General features: G+C 35.5%; 1 protein-coding gene across 3 annotated transcripts in view; it reads left to right on the top strand.

The window, feature by feature from the left end:
- Positions 1–26,374, top strand: part of ADGRG6 (adhesion G protein-coupled receptor G6) — a 109,829-nt gene that overhangs the window by 68,090 nt on the left and 15,365 nt on the right. For all 3 annotated transcript variants that reach the window (XM_035320643.1, XM_035320644.1, XM_035320645.1), the window contains 11 exons: positions 20–79; positions 8,906–9,048; positions 9,756–9,870; positions 12,051–12,112; positions 13,377–13,584; positions 14,046–14,211; positions 17,315–17,455; positions 20,318–20,434; positions 21,538–21,583; positions 22,494–22,600; positions 25,119–25,246. In XM_035320643.1, coding sequence (XP_035176534.1) covers positions 20–79; positions 8,906–9,048; positions 9,756–9,870; positions 12,051–12,112; positions 13,377–13,584; positions 14,046–14,211; positions 17,315–17,455; positions 20,318–20,434; positions 21,538–21,583; positions 22,494–22,600; positions 25,119–25,246 — 1,293 coding nt within the window. The remainder of the gene's footprint in view (positions 1–19; positions 80–8,905; positions 9,049–9,755; positions 9,871–12,050; positions 12,113–13,376; positions 13,585–14,045; positions 14,212–17,314; positions 17,456–20,317; positions 20,435–21,537; positions 21,584–22,493; positions 22,601–25,118; positions 25,247–26,374) is intronic.

Below are 26,374 nucleotides of genomic sequence, written 5' to 3'. Positions count from 1 at the left end.
ATTTTTATGTCCTTCATAGCATCCAACCTGGCTCCGTAAAAGAGGGAGTAAGAGAAAAAAGAAACATCGGTAACAAAAGGTAACATCTTTAAAGAATTTTTATTGATAGAGTCAACAGCTGGTATTACAAGTGGTATGGTTTTATTCCCTATTATTATATGTTGCTAGTCTATGACTTCTGGGTCATAGTGCTCCGGGTGTGCTCACAAGCCTCATGCTGGTTATCATGTTTGTTTTGGTTTAAACCTACTGAGCTTCTCTGAACCTTAACAGATCATTTTTCAGAGCTCAGGTTTCATCTGCCACAAAACTGAATATACATATGCGCGATATGTCACATCCAGCTTTCTTCAGCAGCAGGCTCTGGTACACTGGCACTGCATTTATTCTCTTGAACCAGAGCCTTTTGAGTTAATAGACATCTTACTAGATGCAAAACACTGAAAAATCATGCTAGAATTGAAAGCCAAACTAGTGTGAGTTAAACTATTTACCATATGCTCTCATTTCCTGACTTCTGCTGGGCTTGGAGGCACTAGCATTGGGACAGTCTCAAAGGCAGCCAGAGAAAGATGGGTCACACCTCCTGAAAGTTGAGCCTCAGGGGATTTCTTTGAAAGCAGCAGACTACTGAGGGACAGATGGGTAGGGAGTGACTCTTAGCACCAAATTAAAGGGAGGAAACCAAAACATAATTAGTCTTGTGAGGGAGGGGGAACAAGTGGGTATAGGACATATCTGTTTGCAGCGTAGGCAAAAGTCCTGCAGGCAAGGACTTCAACTGCTCACTCTTGAGATTTGCCAGATGAGCTTTTTAATTTCAGAGATAGACCAGGATTCCCAGTTTACCATGAGGAAGTAACCAATTCTTCCAGTTTTCTACACAGTTTACCTAGACATTAAAAAATTTGTGAATGGTACTATCTCCTTCCCACATACCGAAACCAGAAAGACAGCTTTTATTGGCAAAAAACACTTAGCTGGTATAGTGTAAACCCAGTCTCTGAAAGGGCTATTTTGCTGCTTGAGCTACATTTACAGTAGGGTGTAGTGATGTGGCTGATTTTTTTTCATATTTCCAAATGATACAGTTACACCAGCAAAACCTTTGACGTTCAGACCATGCTTTAGGTCTTACTAACAATCCAAGGCTGCTGGGGAATGTAAAATTTTTCCCATTCTTATTTCTGAGTCTTTTATGAGACTAGCAGCCCAGGTTGTCAGCATCTGATTTCCCCCAGACTGCACGTGATCTCCTCTCATGTCACACTTCTATCACTCGATCCTGTGGATCTTGTTTCTTCTTCCTGGTGTATTAAAAAAGGTAGTGAAGAGAGAGAGATGTAGCACATTAAAACACACGAAGTGTGTCAGTTCCATGTCTGACCATGTATGTCTCTTGTACATATGTAACATAAGAGTAATCCGATTCCTATCTACTTCATTCACCATATGTAGTTTCAGAGGCAATGGAGTCATGTGTTCTTAATATGTCATAATTTCTTTCAGGGAAGGCCTGGGCTAATGAGAAAGTCAAATACTAGTCTTCTCATGGGCTCTACTGCAATTTGTGTGAAGGCCAGATGGTGCTTTGTCATCATTCTGAATAATTTAGTATAAATGCTAATCACGCCACACAAGATAGTACTGTTCTACAAATAATCATGGTCATTGTGCTTTGCATATTTTATTGGAAAATAAAATAAAAGAGAGAGAAAAAAGTAGAAAAGTTAAGATTCTGCCCAAACTAGCAATTCAGTTCAAGTGAACTCTTTTTTCTACTTCCACCACATCATTGCTTTCATGATGCTTTGTTAAGTTTTCCACTTTCTTGGGTTTGTCCTGGGCAAGATCCTAAGGAAATCCTACAACATGCCAGAGCAACATTTTGGGGTATAAAATGTTAGCTGATTGCAAGTTGGAAGTTTTTAATCCCTAATGGAAAAAATGTTTCTTTCTTACTAGTCAGATGATCCACTGAAATGCTATGGCTGAGTTCTTTCATATAACTTGCTCACAGTGTGGTTTCAAAAAGTTTTTATTAAATATTCCTATAAATTATTTCTATGAATAATTGTGCAATGTTTTTCTTATTTCTCTGTTATGGATACTCAGGAATAAATCTCTCACAGTTTTAGACACCCCACTATTTCCCTTCATTTTTCCCTTCATATCTTAGTCCATTTTCCATCATATTCATCTGAACAGAATTTCATTCCACAGTCAAAACTTCAAACATAACCCCTACGCATCATAGACTTATTTTTTTATCTTTTACAGCAGTAATCATATTAGATTAACTAACTAAACCTTCTCTGTCATCTTCTCTGAATTTTGCACAAGATCATAGTCTTCATCTTTCTAGGGTAGTAGCACAATTCTTTAAATTGCTCTTAGAGCAGTTTTCCCTCACTTTACATTAATTCAAATTCTTGTCATTCAGAACTCATCTTTTTGCCTTACCTTTTGGACTAGCATTCAATACAACAGTTTAAGAAAACAACTCCACAAAAATTTTCCCCAAGTTTTCTTTCAATTTTACTCTGCTTCAACCCTTATTTGCTGCACTGCTGTCTTGTCAAGGAAATTCTGTTATCAGTAACCACACCTAGTCTTCTTGCAAATGAAAGAGGAAGTCATTAGAGAGAATGATTCAGAGGAGAAATAGAAGCAAATAGAAGCTGAAAGTGGGAGGTAGGAAGGTTTTGTTTTGTTTTGTTTTGTTTTTTGGCATGGTAAAAATAGGTGTTTTCCAAATGAAATTTTAAACTGTACTGCATTCTAGAGAAGACCAAAACAAAATAAAAATATGGAAACTGATTGTTATTCTTTCATTGCTGAGTTAAGTGCTGCAGAAATCCGAAGTACAGTGTGCTTAGTATGCATTCATGTACATGGTGATGAGAGACAGAGTGCCAAGTCCAAAAGTGCACACTATTATCATCTTTAACACCATAAGATCTCTGGGTGACATCAGTGTCTCAAGTTAATATTTTGGTAGATCATTAACTATATTAATAGACAGAATTTTGTCACAGCTATACTTTAATTTGTGTTTGTGTTTATTTTCTTCCTCTGGTCATACAGTTTCTGTCTCTTAATCTCTTCAAAATAAAGTAGACCTGAATAGGATATATGCATTCCTGTTTGTTCATCCCCCATGATTTAGCACAAACCTTTAAAAGTGACACCAGTTTGTGTTCTTTATGTAGATAAATTATAAATGTGTTTATTTCATTAATTGACACTTTTATGACACTGCAGTGCTGTCTGTCATATCGTTCTGTGAATGCTGCTGCTTTTCTCAGAAGGTTTCTACTGATCCTGGGTGTTGTCAGATGACTAATAATTGGGCTGCCTCAGTAGGAGAATTGGTCTTTATTAAGCAGCTCAGCTCCCCTGCTTCTCCTTTTATTTTGCAAACAGTTTTGAGAACTCAAGCCCCATTTCATTTATAATCTTTACTCCTCTTAATATACAAATAAGGTTATGCTTTCCACAGCTTCCACTATTCAGTTGTCATAATTTTGGCCTATTTCTCGTGTTTAGCAGTGAAACAACACTAATGTTACTATTGTTAAACAATTAATCCAAATTAAAAATCACAGTGTTAGCAATCAGTTTAAAGACTGCTCACTAAATTTAAAAAGAAATCTATTCTCTTAGAAATGAAAATAAAGAGGAAAGCAGGAAATCTGAGGTACACATAGTCATCCTTTTTGAAGTCTGTGGGAGTTTTGCCACCAGGGTCAGTAAGTCAAATTCAGGCTCCTGCATGATGTGTTCTCAGCTGCCATGTTGCTTAATGGAAAGTTCAATGCACTTGGATAAAACTTAAGCTAGTTAGCTTGTGTCATAGTTTTAGACAAGTTAGCAACATCAGAGCATCATAAATTTGCTGTTCTAGTCTGAAGTATTTTTATTAAGTAAAGTTACATGGACAAAGTGTTAAGCTTTAGCATTCTTTGTAACCACTTCAGATAATTCATTATGGTAAAATAATGCTACTCTTATTATAAACGAACACATCTGTGATTCCTATTCTTATTTTTAAAAGTTCACTTGGTTTCTACTGGTGAGGTTTTAGGAACAACTTGGAACTGGCCCACCTCTTCTACCCCTGACTTTAATTTCAGTGTTACCAACTGATCGGGCAGTTTTCTGCACAGTTCCCTGCTGGAATCTTGTATCAGTGACATGTAAAGAAAGCATTTGTCATAGACAGAGGAGTTCTGGAATTCAACCTGAGTGACTGAAGAATGATTTCTCCTTCGACTTCTCCTGAAGCTGCCTTATCTTGATCCAGTTTCCACTGACTTTATTGTCTTTCCACTGAGTTTAACTGGGTTTAGTATTGGCCTGACATTATCAGATGCCATTTTTAAGAAAGTAATGGATTGCATTTTTCTTGGGGGAAAGGGATTTCCTTTGTTATTTTGGAACATAACCAAAAACTTTCTTCTGCCATGACCAGCTGTTGAACCATGAGGGATTCCAGCCTTCTCTTTGCCTTCCTGTTACATTCCCTTATAAAGAATAGTCTTCATACCAAATCTTCACATATTTTAAATACCTTCTGTTGAAAAGCTGTAGTTGTTAGTATTCCTGTACCAGTTCTTCCAGGAGAAGCATGGCCCAGAGTCACAGGGACAGGAGCAGAGACTCCTGTGATCATGCTGCTTGCAGCGGTGTTCTGCTGCAATTAGTTAAAAGGAAAACTTAAGACACCTTTATTCTTAATAGTCCCCAAAATAGCTGTAATTTTTTGTTTTCTGCCCTAAGGTCTCAGATTTTGTATCTTTTCTATAGCATCAACTTCTTATGAGAAACAAACATCTTCATCCTTGGCATTGTTTTGAATGTGTCTCTTATGCCCAGTATTTTTTTTTTCACTCTCTATTCTGAACATGATATCATGTCAAGTAAAAAATTACCCACAACACAGATGCTTTTGCATAATGCTTTTAACTTCTCTATATTTGTGCTGTAGGTTATTTTGTTGCCAGAACTGAGCCCAATATTCCTGACAGGAATGCTTTTCTAGATTCAATTATGGATTTCAGTAGCAGACTTTTCATATTTCTTTCTGTCTCATTCTGCATATTATCTAACATCTCTGCTGTTTGTTTTACGTCCTCAGTGAGTAACTTATGCAAGAGTCAGCTGTTTTCCTGGCTGTCCAGTTAATGTACAGAAGTCCGCAGTATATACAAGTGACCAGCTGTGTAGGCCTACCTGTGCTAATGATCTTGAATTATACCCACCCTTCTCTGCTTATCTTCAAAGCCAAAATAACAGCAAGATTTGTAAAGAATATAATGCTGACTTCTTTTTTTTTTTTTAAACATGCCTGGGTCATTAGGCAAATTTCCACTTTCAGTGGTAATTCAGAGTCCCTGAGAATTTAGGTGCTTTAAAAATTATTATTTTTGTACTTTAAATCAAAAACATTAATAGTGAAACAAATTAGTGGCGATTTGCTTGAACAATTTGACCACCACAATTGGTTCAGTCCATCTAGCACAACCAAAATGAGCGCAGAAACATGCACTGCTAATTATCAACCAGGTATCTGCAGGTACGAGTCTGTGCTATGCAGCTCGCCTGGTTCATTGCTAATCCTTTCTCCAGCTCCTTGCACTGTGTAGCAGCGAGAGCACAGCCCATGTGTAGGCACACTGTCCTGGAATAGCTCTGAGTCACACTGTCCGAGAAGAAAGCTGCCTTTGTGGCAGGCGCCACGGCAGTGCAAGCATCCCCATCGTCCCCCATGCCCTCGGTCTGGGTGCAGCAACAGCAGCCTCCTCTCTCCAAGCCAGCATACCTCAGAGGGCCAAGGCAAAGCGAGACAGACTCTGGTCTTCCTGGCTTTCCTTCCTCCAGCTGTCACCATTTCACTCAAAGAGAAGAGAGGCATAAATGAGTACCCATTTTTTTTACCCACACAGCAGTCCATTTTTTTAAATATATATATCGACAGCAGCAATACTGGCAGTACAAGTTACTGTGGGTGATGTAATTTGTAATTGATTGCTGCTTTCATATGGCACATCGGCTTTCATATGGCACACAGTATGGGATGTAAGGTTGGCTATATAAAATCCCATGGCAGAAGCACAGCTTGCCACTATTGCCTATATTACCATTTATTTAAGCGTGGGCTTGTTTCACAAATTGAGGATTTTGTTCTTCACCATTGAAATGTTTTCTTTCGGGGATCCGAGTGTGACAAAAATGGAAGGAAGTGCTCAGCTCCATATTGCGTCAGCTGTCAAGTTAAAAGGTATTTATTTACTTTGGGAAGCTAGCATGAGTCATTCTGAAAAGTTTATAGATTTTTTTTCATCATAATATGGAACAGGTCCTTATGACACGGTATACTTGACTTGTGCTCTACAAGTTTCTCAAAAAACAAAAACAAATAACAGAATGGTTTAACGGATTATCTTTATGACTTCTTCATAATCAATGCTTTTCCCTGTAATTGTTTAAGATAACTGTAACCAGTCCTACCTCATCTATCATTATCCCTATAATTGTTCAAGATAAGGGTAACCAGTTCTACCTCATCTATCATTATCCCTTCTGTTTTGCTGCCTTTCTCCCTCTGAGCAGTTACAGGTACTAAATATCATTTTAGTTTGCTGTGAGTACTGCAATAAGCAGCATCGTAGTAGCAGTGACTGTTCACTTATGACTTCTGCTTTGCAGCCAAAGTGCTGAGGTAGGGAGTGGCATCAGTATATTAAGTTTTCCTCTTCTGAAGTAAAGGGAATACATGACTGAAGCCAGAATCTTTTAGGAAAGATTATTAAGTGCCAGGAGACTCTGGGGCTGAAGTACTGGAGAGCTGAAAGTGCTGGCAAATCTCTAGGCAATTTCCATGCTTCTGCTAAAAATAAATGCTATAATAAACTGGAGCCTCGTAATATATCTGAGGTATACAGCAAAAGCCTGCTAATGCACATCCACCCTGCTGTTGCTATTGCTGTGTGTTAACCACTCCACTGAGACCAAAGGAATGTTAGAAGGAACTTGATGTATCTGGGAGCAGGTCAGGAGCAACCTGGCCAGGGATAGCTGGAATTTCTCTGCTAAAATACATCCTTAGGGAAAAACCCAAGCCAAGGCAACAGGTAACTTATAGTCACATTTTTATCTTCTCCTTGAGCAACAAGTTAAAAGTCAAACAACAGATATGGCAAGAAAGAAGAAAAGGGTACTGATGCTTAAAAGAAAACAAAACTACCAAACAATGACATGTACATTTCTTTACTTATGGGTCACATCTGCAGTGAAACGTGTGGAGTATTTAGTTCACATTCATGATTTATGAAAGCTTTATGAAGCTTGCTTTTTTGTTGTTGTTGCTTTTGTTTTTCCCTAGACTGAGAACTTGTTTTCTAATATCAGTTCTTTTAATGCTGTTTCACTAATAAGAATACTTCAGAATTACTGTTTGGAGGTATGCACTTTTCAACACTGTATCTGACAGAAAGAGGGTTAAATCCATCATCTAACAGCAACATCGGTACAAAAAGCTGTAGTTTTATACTGTGCCACACTAGGCACCTCCAGAAAATGCAACTCTGTGCTGTCATCTTGGGGGTGGCTCTCTGGAAGATTTTCAGAAATGAAGCACCAGTCTCTCCAGGAGGGGGTTCCTGAAATCCCTACCAGCCCACGCCCATACAGCACCCCTGAAGATTTTGTCTCCTATCCTTCTTCAAGCAGAACACCAGACCCTTTAGCTCACTGCTGCTTCCTTGCAATGGGGGGTCCCCACTGAAAGCAGCTTTGTTTGTTGTGTGCCCTGCTCACTGCATGTGTGCTGGCAGTACTGACACTTCCCAAGCTGCCAGGAACTGCTCGTACACCAGGAAGGTCTGTCTTTATTCAGACTGCTGGGCATCCACAGGCTAAGATGAAGACAGCCTAAAGGAGGCTTGCTTTTTCCTTTTTTCCACATTTTTGCTCCCATGGAGATCCAATGTTCCATGCCTCAGTGGCGTCACCTCCTACTAGCCAGAGCCAGGCAATGCTCTTGGGTACCGACATGTTCTGTTCTCCTACATGTGTTTTCTGTGTCCCCTGAGGAAATTTTTCAGCCTTCCACTCTCAGCTTCTTTCCTGTGTCCTGCTAGAACTGCTTTTCTTGTTCATTATTTCCCTTCCAGAGAAACTATGTTTTTGGACAAGGGTGGAGACTGTTTTATTTCTCTCACAGGAAAGAGACTTGGGCACTTTGAACTACTTCTTATGCCCAAGAAAGTAGCAGTGGGCTACAGTACAAAACAGCTATTACTGCTCAACCTTGAATTAGTCATCTGAGTAACTAGACTTTCCTAATTAGAACTAAAAGTTTCAGAAGTGTGTTAGGGTGTTTTTCAAGCCATCAAAATTTGGGCATCTAAATGTTAGGCATCTGTTCTTTGTTAGTCTTCCAGCCTTCTTCTGTAGACAGTAGAGAGATAGACCCTCCAGAGGATGACTTGTCCCATCCTGACAAGTTTTCTGAACTGGGAAGAATAAGCTTTTAAGTTCCTAAGCAACCTAATTTTTTGAATTTAATTAGGAGTCATTTATAACTGGGCATTGGACGCTCACAATAGAGTATGTTTTGCTTTCGTCTTTTAATATATTTTACAGTAATCTAAATCTGAAAATATTTCTTAGCTCTTTTGATGAGCTGCTTCTTTAATGGTAACTGGACGATTGCATTTCCCAACCATAAATTCTATTTGTGTCCCTGTACATACAAAAATAATGTTTTACAGATAATGAACAACATTGTCTTGGTGACGCTGTTACATACTGAGAAAACCAGAGTCTGTCAGATATTTTTACTTCCCCACCTTTGGGCTCTTCTGTTCTGACTCAAACATTTGGATAATTTTCCATGCAGTTTTGAGGTTTTGGCACTTCTGGTTTATAATTCTACCAACAACATCAATTTAGAAGAAGAAGAGATCCGACAGAAGCTCATAAGTAATAATAATTCCATACCAGGGGAATATAAACTTCAGACCGTGGAAGTTGATCCAGTGGGTAAGTAGTTTTCAGCTTTGTTACACAACAGATTTCATTTGCTTGTCCAAAAATAAGTATATTCTGTGTCAAAATAATCATGCATTTCCAAATGGTATGGCTATATCAGATTTGGAATTGTCCCTTTAAGCTTCATTGCTCCACTCATCTCAGAGAATCATCCTCAAGGTATCTCTTTTGAAACAAATATAGATTTGCTATTTGTCCAGATTTCTTCAGTCAGTGTTTTGCCATCTGGCTGGGACAGTTTCTGACAGTTGCTTTGGTAGTTTGGTGATAAAGAAGTGTGATATACAGCCAGAGACATTCTGGACCTCCAAGGCCCCTCATGCCCACTCCTCAACCCTGTTTGTTCGTGCTTTTGGCAACTGCTGTCCTTAATCAAAATTTATAAACTTCCTTCTACTCTTGTATATCATCCAGCTTTTCCCATTCATTTTCCAGCCAGAGATTGCCCTTCCTTTGGGAGGGAGGAGGGTGAGGCTGGTGGAATGAAAGTGGATGCAGTGTGCTCATTCGGTGCTTTTCCTTCAGCAGCAGCAGTATATTTTATCCCCAGTTGTGCGCCCCTCCCTTACCACCACTCTATAGAAAACATACAAGCATTTCATTTGAAGACGTGTGCTGCAGAACAGCTGAGGACAAGAAATGGAAGATGTCATATGAGGAAATTTGTAATTAACCCAGCTATATTTTTATTTTTACAGAAAAATGTTTAGCTGAAGAGAACCCTCCAAACTATTTTTGGCCAGATACTAGACCAACTGTGACTAACTTTACATTTTGCCATGGGAGCTCAGTTCAGATTGCATCAAGAACCTGGTAGGTGGTCAAACACCACAGAAGCTGAGAGCTTTAGCTGCAGCTTCCTGGTTATATAGTTAAACTGCATCCTCTGTAATGGATGCCATTAACTGGTATCATATTTCAGGAGAAGGATTTCCATGTTGTGAGAGATCATGTGTGTACAGTAAGGACATTAATAAGGACATTACTAATCTTCATTAGTAAGAAAAAAAAACTCGTCTACCGCTTCTGTAGGGTATATTGAGACTCATGATTAATGATCATTGAGACTGATTATGATCATGATCATAATGATCATGATCATTAATGATCATGATTAATGATTGAGACTCATGATCAAAGCGACTATAAAAGTAGCACTTTCTTACAAAGCAAATCTGCTTTCTTCAAGTCATGATGTTTATGTTGCCAAAATCAAACATCTGCTACCACTCCACCACTACTGTCTGACTTGTATAAGAAATTTTCAACAAAACTCTATGAAGATGAGACATGCATTTAGTTTAATCAAAAGATTCTCTTCCAGATACAAGAAAGAAAAAGAAATCCTTTGACACAATAATTTTATTAGTAGTTAATTATCATTGAAATTGGTGTTAGTTTAAGTCTTCACAAAGTCTTTGTGAAAATCTACAAACTATTGGTTTGTACATGTTTAGGCTTATGATAAAACATTTTCAGGTTTAGGATAATTTTCTCTTAATGTAAGCTTTCTTTGTGAGCATCTACAAATGATTTAAGTGCTGTATCTCCACTTTCCATTTGTAAAATGGGAATATTATTACTTCCTTTGATATATTACTAAAACAATACAGCTTTGATCTCCTTTGAGTGCCTTGAACATGGCAATGATGCAATATTAATTAATCTCTTCAGTATTTAGGATGATCACAATTAAATGCAACACAGTAGTCTCATCCACCCACATTACATCTGGAAAATGTTCTGAGAAGACCAGATTTTTGACTTTTTGCAAACAATATGGCAACATGGATATGAATCAGCTTTGAGGCTCTGTGCCAAACAGGAAAGCAACCAGCAATTACATTTAACTAACTCACTTCCTCAGTTTCTTAATCTTACACAAGAACTGCTAGCTGATTGACCAAAGTCTGCTGTAAAGTAAGTAGTGTAGGGGTCAAACTGTTTTTATGTCAGAGCCTCAGAATCATTAAAAATTAAGGCTTCTGGCCTTTGCTGCCCCAGTGTTGCTTATCTTTATTGTTCATTTGTGGTATAAACAATACCATTGATAGTCTGTGTGCAGCACTTTTTTTAAAAGAAAACTACCGTGCTCTGCAGTGTGATATGCTTTCCATGCCTCTGCCTCCACTAGATTTTGCTAATATGGAGCACAGGTGTGGTGTGTTTTTTCTGAGGAAAAAAAAAAAAAAAAAAAAAAAAAAAAGGAAGCTATGCCAATGGTGTCTTCTAGCCCTGCGCTTCCCTGAGTAGCTAGTGTGCTGTTACAATAAAGGTGATCAGCTGAGGAATCTTTATTCTGTCATGTGTTATCAAGGATAATTTTTGCCTTTCTCCATCCTACCTTTGCCATAGTATGGTGGCATGATTGTCCGAAAAGAAAACCTAGGGAAAAACATTTAATTTTGAAGCCATATCTGGGTAGTTTTCTATGGTAAAGTTTTATAGAAAAAGCATTCTGAAAAAAATATGTCGTCTCTTTATGTCTGCCACTCACCTTGGGCCTGGACCTGGTGATGACCTTCTCTGGTTTTCACAGGTGTCATAAGTTTCTATCTACTCATAGCTTCTGTTCATGTTCTTCTGAGAGCTATTAACACTTGCTATTGACCTGATCAAAGCCATTTATATCAAAGAAAAATTATAGAAATAATATCTGATTAGGGACATAATAGGGACGTAATTGTTTGTTTCAACACTTGGGTCTTTTCTGAAATAGAAGATCAGAATGATGCAGTCAGTTTACCAAGCCAGCATAGGAATCAACTGGGAATCTGTCCAAAAGAACTGTTGTGTGTATTTTTTTGTTTTGTTTTATTTTGTTTTTTCTCAGCACTGTCACTTCACAGGTCACATATTTCCACTGTCTAGCATACATATTTCATTTCAGTTGGGGCTGTGTTGCTAGAAAATTTGTGAATAGAGAGTATTGTACCACTATGACACCTACAAAACATTTACATAATGTTGCTATTGTAATTTTTCTTCTTTAGCTATTTGGGTCTGCAGAATTATACATCATACTGGGGCCAACCAGATCTTAGAAACTGCACAGGTAAGTGTATGCATATTAATCTTTGGCTAAAATAATAGTTTTGTGTACTTTGTTTTCTACCTAGTATAAGGAAATTACACTAAGGATTATCTTCCCCATTTATGCTAAATCTTTTTAAAAAATCAGTGCAAAGTGTTTAAACTCTAGGGAAGTGCACCAAATTGAATCCAGCCCATCAATGCAAAGTTCTGGATATCAATTAATGAAATAAATCAAACTCTTCAGGTAATTTAAGCAAGAATGGAGGCAGATGGTAGCTTGCTCTGATTTGATATTTAGGTTCAGAAATTCTTTTTAAAATTTCCAATGCCCATAGATACCAATTGAAAGTCTTCTTCATAGACTCACTCTTTTCTGTGAACTTATGATCAGACATTTTCAAATTTATTCTTCATTTGAAAAATACCCTTTGATGTCACTCTGGCATTTAAAGGAATAATAAAATAAACAGAGAACTATTTATGGCCCCCTATTTTAGTGCCAGAGTTAGAGAGGAGAGAGATACTCTCAAAGGTAATTCAAAGCTAAAATAAGCTGCTGTTCTGCATTGTTTTCTTGGAGAAGCCTCTTTTTCTTTCTCCACTAGTAGAGATTCGTGGGGAGCCTGGCTACCTAGCTTAGTTGATTGTGATGAGTACTTACAGTCAGGCTATATGAAAACATTTTTTATTGTAGAATGAACATTCTATGGTAAATGTAGCTAAGGCCACATTATAAAATACAACATTAAAAGCAAAAACAACAACAAAAACACAGATGCAGACAGAAGGCTGATGTTCTTTCCAAATCTTATTTGTGATTATCCCATAAATATTTTGATGTTGCATAATATTACTACTTACATTATTTTTCTATCCAAGTGTCACCAAACATAGTTTAACAAGCAGTTTACACTAATGCTTTGCCCCAGGACACAATTTCACACTTTTCTGATCAGGAAGGTTCTTCTGATGAAATTTGCTTGTGTATTGTGCTTGCCAGCTCTCTGATTAAGAGTTCATACACATGAAGGAACCAGTAACATTCACAGTGGGGTTGGACTTTATTCCCTAAGTTTAAAAGATTGAATATTTTTTAAGTAATAATGACTTTGGGATACATTTGTTCCGCTTCAAGAGGGGAACAGAAGTTGTTTTTCTCAGTAAAAAAGAGGATAGAGGATTAGGAGAAATATATATATTTCATATATATAATATATACACACATTTTATTCCTCACTTTCCTTTTTTTCTCTTTTTGATTCATGTTATGTGTACACTTACAGAAAATGCAGCTGATATTGCCAATCAGCTTCTGAATCTCACTGGTGAAGGGCAGCAGCTAACCTCAGACAAAGTAAATGATGTTGTCCAGAAGCTCAAAAAAATTGTGAATGATGAAGAAATTGATGAATCTCTGGGTTCTACTGTGGTGACAATTTTTTCCAATATTCTAAACAGTTCAGACAGTGTATTGGCAGCTTCATCTTCAGAGTAAGTATTTCTGTGTTTCAGAGAAGTTTTCAAGAGCAACTTCTTTCCATATATAGAGAAATAATTGCAGTAAAGGAGAGAAAACTTTTCTTATTTCTATGAAAAAAAATCCAAATGAGAAAAACAGACATTTCTTCTTGTGCTAAAATTAACGTGTATAACAATGTATGGGAAAGAAGTCTGCTGATGAATGACACAGTGCAGATTTAAGTATTGTTGGAAGATTATTTCAGGACCAGTGATATGTAGTTGGATACTTTCTGTCAATCAAAACCTTTTGTGTTCAATAGAGATACATAAATTTACAGTCCAACGGTCTCCTTGTGAATATAAAGGTGGGTGACAGAAACACAGAGGATAGCGTTAAGGTGGAGAGCATACATAAAGAGCACACATGACCATTGTTTTATTGTTATAATTTTTAAATTCAATTTTAAAAATAATTTTATTTCTGTTTTTAGAGCTCTAAAAACTATTGATGCCTTAGCTTTAAAAATCCAGTTCACCGGACCATCCATGAGTATTTCAACACGAAACCTCGCACTTGGAGTGTCTGCTATAAACTCAACTTCATTCAAAGGTTCTACTTTCAGTGTCAGTCCACAGAGTAATGCATCTGATTTCCAGGTATGGCATGAGCAGTTTGAATATGAAATGTGCCAGGGATGTTTGCTGTGATTGATATAAAACCACTTACAACTCTCAGTTCTCCCCCTACTTTCGATTTCCCTTTTCCTAAAATCATCCAAGCAGATTAATGCAGTATATCCTTGAACGGCAGGAAACACAGGTGAACCTACACAATCCATACAGATGAAAAATAATTTGCTTACAAATCCAGAATAAATTTTATCTTTTCCAATTAAAAGGTAAAATAATCTTTGACAGTCTAATGTATTACCTATTGTACAGGTAATACATGTATTACCTATTGATGAGTTTCATGTTTAGAATAATACAGATAAATGTAGATATCTACATGTAGCTTTCTGCAGGTACAACAGGTGTTCAACAGTATAGTGTAAACACCTACTTCACAAGCCTAAAGCTCATCACTCATCCACATGTAAGTTCATACACTTGTTCCATTTGGAAGTAAGTCCAAGGGTGTTCAAGACATTCACATGGAGCTTGACCAATCAGCCCAGACATACAAAAAATCAAAGGACAGGCCTTCAGCGCTACATTATCTAGACATTAAGTTAGATATTTGTCATGACCTCAAAATATTTTTTCATCTTTTTTCACAAATGAAAATGCACAGACATCTAACTGCTATGAGATAACGTTCAAGATATATATGAGCATCTGCTGGGATTTTTCTAAAGGTTCTGTGGAAATCTGAAGCAGTGAGGTGCCTGGACTTTTTAAAACAATTTCAGTACATGCCTGTTTGCATCTAAAGAACATAAGTACTTTTAAGAATTCAGTCCAATGTATTTTTCATAGTTATGTAAGTCTATGATAGAGGTAATGTAATCACAAACTCCGTGAGTCTAATCATTAAAATCCAGTGAGCTTTACTTGGAGAAAAATACAGAAAATATTAAATGGGGAAAACCAACAAAAAAAAAAATACAAACAACAACAACAACAAAAAAATATATATATAATTAGGGCCAGATGACCCAAATCTGAATAGAGAGAAAACATGGCATTATGATATCGGTAAAAGACTAATCATTAGAGTATAAGTATATAATAGACCAAATTTATTCCTGTAGCAAATTGGCAACACAACAATCCTAGTAAATGTATCATAATTTTATAAAGTACAATGTACTATAAAAAACAAATAAATTAATAAAGACATTGTTTAATAGTAGTAGTAGTAGTATAGGCTATCGGCCTTTTATTTGCTATGTAGACTTTGGAATTAAAGTCAATTCCTGATTTAAATAGATGCAAATGGATTTAATGTATGAGATTTTTCATATTTATATTAATAGAAGTTTAGACTAAACTTTCTTTGAATCAATTTTATTTGAAATTCTTGCTGTTTTAAAATCTACTTTTGTTTAGTTCTCATATTGATGAAGCTCAATAAGTGATTGTTCTTTGATTGTTATCAAAGGAATAATTCTCCTCCAGATTTCATTCTGTATTTATGGAAAGAGGAAAGGAAAAATTCTGAAATAAGGTTTGGGATGTTCGCACATAAAATAAGAATTACCATCTGTGTCTTGAGAACATCCAGGAATTTTCTTGCCCTGGAATCAATTATTACAGCACTGTCTAAATAATCATAAAATCCAAACTCTGTCAAATTGTTTATAATGTTCCTATTGGAACATGAGTTTGTTCTCAGACTTTTGCATTTCCAACAGCTGATTGAGAATTCTTAGCATCCTTCCTACCAGAAAATTCAGCAGCAGCTGTGATCATAGATTATATTTTCCATGCATACCAGGAAAGATACTTGCTATCCCTGCTGTAGGGAGATTCCCTTGTGAAAGCCCAGTCTTTTCACCAGTGATGTGATGACCAGGCTCATCAGGGATCATTAAACTTTTCAAACTGTATGTCAGAGTGTTTCCAGATTTTCTTTCATAGATATCAAGCAAATGTATCCATGGCAATTTGGAAAGATTCTATTTTAGTCCCTTGTGTCTTTATGTTTCTTGCCAAAACTTTGGCTAAGTTAGCTTTTAGTGATTCATATTATTAAATTGTTCCTGTAATATATCCACACTTCTTCATAGAAGCCTCTTCCACTCCATTTGCAGACAATATCTAATGGGACATCTTTATCACATGCACACTTTCTGTTTAATGTGGCAGAATTATACCTTGAAAACCTTTTATTCAAGTGCATTTAGCTTTCTTAGGAGATACTTATGAACTACTTGTTATTAATTTCTAGTGTTGCCTATTCATCACAGTAAGTCAGTGAAAATTTAAATTTAGAATTTAAATAAATCAGTAGCCTATAACTTGTAACTTTCTCTCAGCTAATGTTAGTTTAGTATCATATGATTGATCATGAGAGGCATAAATAACAGTTGACTCAGAAGAGTCAGGAGTGTGAATTTCCTATCTTGCAGTAAAATTATTGAACACTTATAATAGAGCCAGTATTAGATGACTTACTCTTCTACCTTTGATGGATAGGGTGGCACACCTTGAGTTTGCCATGGTGTAAGTGTATTCAGTCAGAGAATTGCTATGTGAAACTCAATGAAATATGAGTTTGCATAGATGTAGAGAGGTGACACTAATCATTACTTTAAAGTCTCCCTCCTTTAACAGAGAAACTAGAAAAATTAATAAGAAAATTAACTCAGATGTTCAAATCAAGCCAAAAAAAAAAAAAAAAAAAAATTCAAGAAAGGAGGATTCAGAGCATATTTTCCTCTTCTCAGCATTGTTTGGTACAAGGCAAAATATTCTGACAGTTACTGAAAATTATTATGTTTGCCATTATCACCATATCAGTATTTACAAATCATCTTTATAGCAGTGAGGAAGGTTTTTATTTGTTCATTTGTTTTATTTACTAATTCTGTGCAGCAGAAGATTAATCTCATACTGCGAGAGTGAAAAAAAGTCCTAAGCCTTTTTTTTTATTTTATTGAATTAGTTCTTGCATAGGTACAGGTAAAATTAATGTTGAAGGTTCTAGTCCCATGTTTTAGATATTGTCAAGAAGGATCTGAACCCAGCTGTTCATGGTAGATGGCTTACTTTCTGTTTGAACATGTTCTTTTCTTCTGCTGTTTTTATTTAACAGATAGACTTTGACAAGGACCAGACAAATGCCTTTGCTTCTGTTGTTCTGCCACCAAGTTTACTGAAGAATTTAAGTCAAGATGACTTTGAAATTATATCGAGGGCTCAATTTACTTTCTTCAATAAGAATGGCCTTTTCCAGGTAAACTTTAATGAGTTTGAAGTAGTTTCAGCTAGGATGAGTCAAAGGCAGCTGTCAAAAGTTTCCTGTAAAGTAATTTCACAGCATTTCATGAGTTACAGGAATGAGCTGGTGATAGCAAATGTAGGCATTCGGGCATTAGGGACATCAGAGTGACAAAATAGCCATAGCATTCACATTGAATTAGAGTGAGTGATTTGAATGCACATTCTTGTCACATGAGATAAACTTTTTTTCAGAGTAATCAACAGCAAGCTAGATCCAAGCTGATTATAATCAGTAGCAAAACCTTTTAAAGGGCACATCTTCCATAGAAATTCATTGATATAGGTACTTGATGTTCAGTGGAGTTGGGTTCTTTTACATCAGCTGAGAATTTGGTGTGTAATACAGCTAAATATTATTTCTTTCTCTTTTCCTTGAAATAATTGATTGACAGTCATGTCCAATGGACTACTTATATCCAGTTAGAAACTCTGGGTTGATGGTCACTGTCCAGAGAACTTTTTTTTTCTATACATGCTGTTCTTTCCATGTGTTCTCATAAGCACACAATTTTTTAATGTTATCCGGGTGTGTTTAAAGACAACCTGGTTATGGAACAAGGACAGCAATATTTGTGTCTGAAAACAGAAGGGATACAGGTGGATTTGCTATTTTTCTCCTTTGGGTCCCATCACATGGTAATTATAAATACTTCCTGCAAGGTTAATGTCAAAAAAAAAAAATAACAGGAAGAGTTTCACAGCTTGAAAAAAAAAAAAAGCACAATTTTCCTGAAGAAAAAAAATAATAATAATTAAACATTGTTTTATAGTGAACTGTAGGCTAAGCCTCAGAAGGCTTCAGTTTGTTTTCCCATTAGTATTTAAAATGACCTTTGGCTCTTGTGCATCCGGAGAACTCTGTAGTATTGTATTGTCCCTATATTATCATTTCTTTTGGCAGTGTATCCAGATTCTTAGGATAATCTAGGTAAGAAAATACTCATGACCCTCAGTTGCCTTCTAAAATACACCCTGAAGTATCTTGAACTATTTAAAATAGTATTCATTTTAAGGCCACAACAGGATGAATATATTCAATAAAGAAACCAGGAGAATATAGATATGATTGTCATAATGGCATAAAATCATAAAAGTCAAAATGTGACATTTAATTGTACTAGAATATGTTTTTAAGTGATACTTAATCACTGAAAAGCAAAAAGGAAAGAAAGGAAGAAAGAAAGAGCGCGAGAGAGAAAGAGAGAGAAAGGGAAAGAGAAGAAAGAAAGAAAAGGAGAAAGAGGGAAAGAGAAAGAGAGAAAGAGACAGAAAGAGAAAGAGAGAGAAAGGAAGGAAGGAAGAGAGAAAGGAAGGAAGGAAGGAAGAGAGGAAGGAAGGAAGGAAGAAAGGAAGATTACAACTAAAATTCCCTACAGTATTTTGTATGCTTTTTAAATTGTTCATGTGTGCTGTTCAATAAGATTAATTAAAATGTGTGAAAATCACATTTTAGTAAATGTAAAAATAAAGTCTAATAAAAAGACTAACGGCAGTCTCAGAAAAAAAATAAATAAATAAATAAAATGACATGCACTCTCAAACCCCATAACTTTATGCATTAGTATAAATTATTCGACAAATATATTTATTCCAATTTAAATTTCAATAATGTCCCAGTGTTATTAGCTGTATTTTCTATATACATTCATTATAACAATGAAACATCATACTTTACAGCACTGGAGGTTTGTTGTTTTTTTTTTGGTTTTTTTTTTTCAGTTGCAACTGATAAAATGCTCTCAAGCTTTATCCTGCCATTCATTAAAATCTGATGGTTAAGCTGTTCAGGGTGAGACTCATTTCAACTATGGTAGGTGTGTTCAGAGTAGATACTTACATCTAAACTGTTGTCCATAAGCTGCCCTCAATGCCAGTCAATGGAAAGGAATGGACACAGATAAGGTGTGACACAGCTCATCCTAGGCATTGGTTCCCCAGACAAAGGAGAACAGTGCCATTTGCAACACCCCCAAATACTGCCTCACATATGTGGCAATGAACCTATAACAGACCAGCTGGAGACCAGGGAGGATACCTTAAAGGCTCTAAAGAGGACACATTTTAGGCAACTGCAGCAGGTAGTGTACTAGAAGTCCAAGCTTCCTGGTTTCCCATAAGGCCAAACAGGCTTATAGCTATTCAGACCTTAATGGAAATTCTTCAAAGGAAAATTCTACTTGCAAAACACTTCAATTTTAATAAATCATCAGATTCCAAGGAAAAATTATCTTTTGGAAAATTCTCAACTTGTTACTTTTTCACTCACGTTATAAATGGTATTGATATAATCAGTCTTCTATTTAAATTCCCACAAAATAAGTCCTTACAGTGTCTAGCATTGCTTTGGATTTGTTTACTACTTCTTGATCTTTCATTGTAAGATGGAGGATGACTTAGCAACTATACACAGAAAAGAGGTTATTCTCCAAAAACTTTACACCTAGTAAAAAGGATAGTAACAACAATAAGATAAGAAAGCTACTTCATTGATTTAAGGGAAATATGTTAATCATATCTGCAAAATTGTTTGAGTTGGTGTCAGCAGACAAAAAGATTAAAAAGGGAAAGTATACCTTCTAATCTTTCTTTATAATAATGTCCAAATGTATTTATTACTATAAAGAAAATAGGGAAACTTCCATGAGGAAATCCAGAATTTGGTTTTATAAACAAAATGTTCTTATATTACATGATTGAAATTGTAGAAATGCTGACAGTTTATTTATTCTGGCATGCGGCAAAAATAAAACTGTACTCTGGCTTTTATGTTATGTGCTGTATAAGCATTTGTTATATTTTTCTGAATATTTTAAAGGATCCAGAAACTCCTGCCAACTTGACCAGTTTTGTTGTGGCATGCAGTATTGGAAACATAACTATTCGGGATCTTCAGGATTATGTGAAGATTACAATTAAGCATACCAAAACTCAAGTAAGAAGAGACTGATTATTCAGAGGAACAGGAATGTAGATTATATATAGTAAAGGCTGTGCATATAGCTTCATTGCTTTGAGTGGATTTTGACTATATATTGAATGTAAACCCAAATGGAAATAAAATCTCTGAAACAAAATTAAGTAAGAAAAGAAAAAGCAAAAATAAATAACTTCTCCATCCTCAAATATTCCCAATCCATTCATGTTTTACTATTTATCTGAAAGACTATTGATTCTGCCACTCACAAGCAATCTGTGCAAATAATTCTAGGTAAAACCCTTGTTCACGACCAGTTTGTGACCACGTTCATGACCAGGGACACTACTTTTTACACTGGAATGTTAAAATGACTTAAATTCTTTGACCATAATGAAATTGCTTTTTTAATAGTTCCCCGAGGTCTTGTTGTTATATGGTTTCCTGCAAATGAAGAATGGACAGAACCCCATTTTAAAAAGATGACTACAATTAATTTACAGAAATAAAGTCCAAATGCAACCTTTTGTCTCATGCTGTTTCAGTTAAAACAGTTGTCAGTAGCTACTGCAAAAGTGACAATAGCACTAAAGAAATTAAGAAAGAAGTTGGTATGCAATACCTAAGAATGTTTTTCATGGAATGAGAACCTAGTTCATAATTTTCACATAACTTCACCTTGCATTTCATTATAATGATTATTTTAAAGTGAGGCACAACTACCTCCGCTAAGGTTCAGCAGGCTTTTGCAGAGTTATAAGGCCATTTACATTAAGGATTCACTAAGACCTCATAAGGAAAAAAAATATTTAAGCTCTGTAAAGACATCATACTCATGGATAACTTTAGTGATACAATAAAACTTTCTCATTTCGAGGATGTGGAAAAGGAACAGTGAAGATGAACAGTGCTCTATGATTTATAATTAGGGTAAATGTATTTTTAAGGAGAATAAGGTCTGGTTTAACACTAGACAAAATTTCAACAATCCAAAACAATATTTTTTCTACTGCTCATCAAATGAAAAGATATGTAGTAAAACATCTGCTGCAAATGTATGCATGTTGATGAGATTTATATCTGAAGATGTATAAAACATCTACTTTTGCATGTGTTCTTAGGAAGATCCTAAGCCTACCTGTGTCTTCTGGGATATGAATAAAAATGGTAAGTTTAAAAATACTGTCATTTCTTTTACATTGGGAAAAAAAAAAAAAAAAAAAGGTGTCTAAGTTGTATAATCAGTCTCAGTCTTGACTCTCATCACTTCTCTATTAATCTTCGCAGAGTTAGATAAATCATTAAATTGTGTAATTTCTTCTGTTTAGTAAGGTCACTAGTAACAGAAGATGTTAAATATTTTTACTAAAGGCTTTTTATGTAAATTTGGTTAATATTTTAAATCTGTATTTATTAATTAATACACGTAATTTCATATATATTAATATACAATATATAAATATTTATATATAACACATTTATTTTTAAAATATAATGTTTATATGCTTACATTAATATATAATATATATTAGTATATTATGTGTGTATAATTTATATATATTAATAAAAGTAACTTTTAATTCTGTATATAAAGTTTCTCTCTATCCACAGTTACTTGCATTACATATTGCAGAGAGCAAGGGTAGGACCCTCTGTTCCTAGGCATCTGCTTTCTTGTGCCTGGGGATATGTGAATAGGAGGGCAGTATGTGCAGACATCACATAATTGTGGTAAAAGGGAGTTTTAAACCATGATATTATTGGTAACACTAAGGTCTGTCTTATTGCATGATACATAGGTCTTATTCATCCATCAATAACCAAAAATCTCCCTACCTTTATTATAAATCTCCAACTATTGCTTCTGCTCAGTAGGCCATTATTGAGCCACGTTTGGTGGAATTTTCTAAAAAACTGAAATCTAACAGTTTCTTCTTTACTGACTTCTTAATATTCAGTGGTATTATATATTTTTATATATGCATTTCTGCATTTGCACAAGATGAAGTGAGGAATCCAATGAAAGAACGATACAAGTTTGTTGGAAAGTATGGTTTCCCTTGTTTCCTTTCCATAGGTGGCAATGGTGGCTGGAACCCTACAGGATGCAAAGTGCAAGCAGAATACAATGAAAATGAGACAGTTTGCTTATGCAACCACCTCACACACTTTGGGGTCCTAATGGTAAGCAAACTCTCATTGTTCACTAAGTTATCTTTCCTAGGAACCACAATGTAGTATTTCTCTTGGGCCAAGACAACTTTCTTGATTCATGTTTGATATGTTATTCCTTTTGCAAAGGATTTTAATCTTAAAACATTTTCTCTGTTATTGATCATTATTTTCATACAATGTTTTTTTATAACAAAGTGCTTAATGATAAGTATTCAAGGATAAGGTAATCAATAAAGAAAATGAAAGAAGTGGGCAATTATTATAAAATTTAATAATAATAATAATAATGAAATGTGCCCATAAGAAGACTTTTGGCTGAGACTTCTGAGTGATACCAAAATACAAATAGCATATTATAATATCCAACTTCAAAGCCGGGACATAGGTGAAAAACAAAGCCAGAATAAGGGATGGTAAAACCAAGGCCCAGTACTAACCCCTTTGCTAGCAAAATGAAAAAGTCGGTGAATATTTACAGGGGAAAAAAAAAAAAAAAAAAGTAAGAGCAAAGATTTTTTTAGAGAAGAAGTTGAGACACTGTTTCAGAACAAAAAGTAGAGCATCGTATTTTCAGGAAATGCCATGCAGTCAGCAAAATTGTTAATGACAATGAAAAGACAAGAGCACAGTAATTCCCCTTCATACTGAGATTCAAGGGGCTAAATTGTACCTTTGAAATTTTGCTTGCAAATCCAATAAAACTGATATCATTTTAATGTCAAAAAGTATAAAGCAGTAACTTCTTTTGCAAAATCTGTAAAACCATATTTGCTGTTCACTTTTAAATGGCTGGGTGGCTGAGGTAGGTAGAGTTTAGCATATCAAGAAGATGGACAAAGGTACCTTCAGGTATCTTCAGCTTCAGTAGTATGACTCCTCTAGTATTAAGGTGTCTCCAGCAATTTTCCTGTGTGATGTGTTTTTGAAAGAAAAAAATTTCAACATGAAAAAGATGGATTATTGCAAACTGATCTTAAAATTTGGTGATTTTTTATCCTCAGAAGTAGGCTGAAATTTCTTTTGGTGAGAAATTAATATTTTTTTTATTTACAGGCCAATTCTTTGGCCTGTAAATAAAGCCTGCAGGAAAGATATTGGCTCCTTATCAGAGCAATACTCCTAATGATGATGATTATGATTATTATTATTATTGATTTACCTTTTTGCAGTGGCACATAGGACTTAGCTGCACAAGGAAGCTACAGACATTGATTTTTCAGCTTTGGCCTTCCAGAGCTTTCCTAACAGAACTGCTCTCTTCACATCATGTTCAGATGTCAATGAGAAATAGTCATAAGCTTTTTGTCTTTTTGCAAGCTAAATTGCGGTCTTGTTTCACTTTTCATCCTTGAAAGGGGAAAAAAAAAGGGGGGCTTTCTTTAGGATATACTCAATGAGTTCCTTCTCCTCCCTGAATGCTTTTGTGGCTTTAGAAAATAAGGCAGAAGTTCTTTGAATTTGGGCTGTGTTCCAGTAGATTTTTTACACTTTTTTGACTATTTTAATTGCTTTTCCATTTCAATAATCTTTTCTGACTTTCACTTAGATATTAAATTGCTTTCAGATAACACTCTATATATATAAGGTTGGGACAGAGTGTAAAAAACTGCATACAGCTCCTTCATTTTTCTATGAAGAATGGCATGTTTTGTAGCCTTTTGTTGGTATCTTTTTGCTACATTATTTTGCTTGGGATAATAGTTACACTGACTGTAGAATAGACACCATTATATGCTAGTATTTGCTCACATTTACTCCACAGTGATATAGATCCAAACATTCTCACTATTTCTTTTCCTTAAAGAAGGAAATAACACTGGCATTTATTCTCAGACAGTACTATGTGGCAATTACATTTGGACAGAAAACTGGAAAAAAAATCCTCAAGATATTCTTGCTTCATTTCCAGTTTTGGTTTGTTTGTTTTTGAAATGGTGTCTTCATCACTACTTTTCTGACCAACATTTATAACTTTGATTTGCATGTCAAAACAGACTATAGAACTGAAGAGCAATATCTTGCCCTTGCTTTCACCCATAGATGATTAGCTACATTAACTCATGAACTTTTAATAACAAGAAGTGATGTCAGAAACTCCCTAGAATTCTGTATATTTCATTATGAATATTTTAAAATTACATTTTCAATACACATTCAACATAAATATCTTCTACAAAGAGATGTCTGTAAGCAACTGAACTAAAAAGTTTGAAGAGGGAGATTTTTTCCACAGGAGGACATTTGAATTCCTAGTAATGAATTATAAGGATCAACATCAGGTTCTGTCTATCTGCTTAACCTAGCAGTTGTAATACTTACAGCACAATGTTTTCAAGAGCTATGGGAAGGAAGTGAGAGGTGTAACAACTATAAACTAAATATACTTGATAAACACGAACCCTAATGTCAGGGTTATAGTGTTATTGCCAGTGTTTTTGAGTTTTACTTGTCTAATTACCAACCAAAAATGCTCATGAAAAAAAAGGAGTTTGCTTTAAAAGTTACATCTTCCTCTTGTCTCACATAGGACCTTCAGCGAACCACTACAGAAATAGACCCACAGAATACCAAGATCCTCACTTTCATCACTTACATAGGCTGTGGGATATCTGCTATATTTTCAGCTGCAACTCTTCTGACCTATATTGCATTTGAGTAAGTATTGGTTCTGTCAGAAAAAGTCACAAAGGAAGTACCTCTATGTGATGAACAAAATAAATTAGCTAGATTGTTGGTGTGTTTTATTTGCCTTCGATGGGAAATGTATGTTTAAACAAAAACAAAAACAAACAAACAAAAAATAACCTGCAGAATCCTGGGCACGATGGTATAAGTAGAAACTTTTTTTCAAGGGGCATATAATTCAGACTTGCTCCTCTTGTTTTTAATGTGTTGTGCCTCTGAGACCAGGCAACTAGACTAATATATCCCAAAATTTTCTCTTTGGGATGTATGACATTCTACCGTATCAGATATGTGTTATAAAATCCACAGCCAGGCTTTTTGTAAGAAAACCAAACGAAACCTCCCTGTGTGAGCATAGTACTTCTTGAATAAAAAAGAAAAAATTCGGACTTGAACAAATACATTCTGGAGCCCTTCAGAAGGAAGTGGGGAAGAGAAATAAAATGAAGCTAATTTGTGAGGTTTTACAACAGTTTCAACAAGGGACTCAAGGGAATTAAAAGTTTTGAAGTGATACAGTTCTGTGAACAGTTAAAAGAATCACATCACAGAGGAACAATTCTGCCTGGAGCAGGACAAAACAGAGTAGCTGCTAAAGAAGGATATTTTCCCGGGAGGAAGAAAAGTGAGGCTTCTGAGACCTTCAAAAAATAGTTCTAGATATCTCTAATTATTGCATTCCTGTTGCATTACCTATGGTATAATTTGATCCAAGATGGCAGAAGTTGCCCCTCAGTTCATTGATTTCAATATGTATCTATTAAAAAAAAAAAAAAGTTGAATTTCAGTCTTCCTAAGATAAGGAAGGAAGGAAGGAAGGAAGGAAGGAAGGAAGGAAGGAAGGAAGGAAGGAAGGAGGGAAGGAGGGAAGGAAGGAATAGAGAGAGAGAGAAAGAGAGAAAGAAAGAAAGAAAGAGAGAGAGAGAGAAAGAGAGAGAGAGAGAGAGAGAGAGAGAGAAAGAGAAAGAAAGAGAGAAAGAGAGAAAGAGAGAAAGAAAGAAAGAGAGAAAGAAAGAGAAACAGAAAAAGAAAGAGAAAGAGAGAGAAAGAGAGAGAGAAAGAGAGAAAGAGAGAGAGAGAGAGAAAGAGAGAGAGAGG

Source organism: Oxyura jamaicensis, chromosome 3 (assembly GCF_011077185.1).
Source record: "Oxyura jamaicensis isolate SHBP4307 breed ruddy duck chromosome 3, BPBGC_Ojam_1.0, whole genome shotgun sequence".
NCBI classification, from domain to species: domain Eukaryota; kingdom Metazoa; phylum Chordata; class Aves; order Anseriformes; family Anatidae; genus Oxyura; species Oxyura jamaicensis.
Note: the sequence above shows the minus strand (reverse complement) of the source record. Positions and strands in the feature narration are given on the sequence as shown.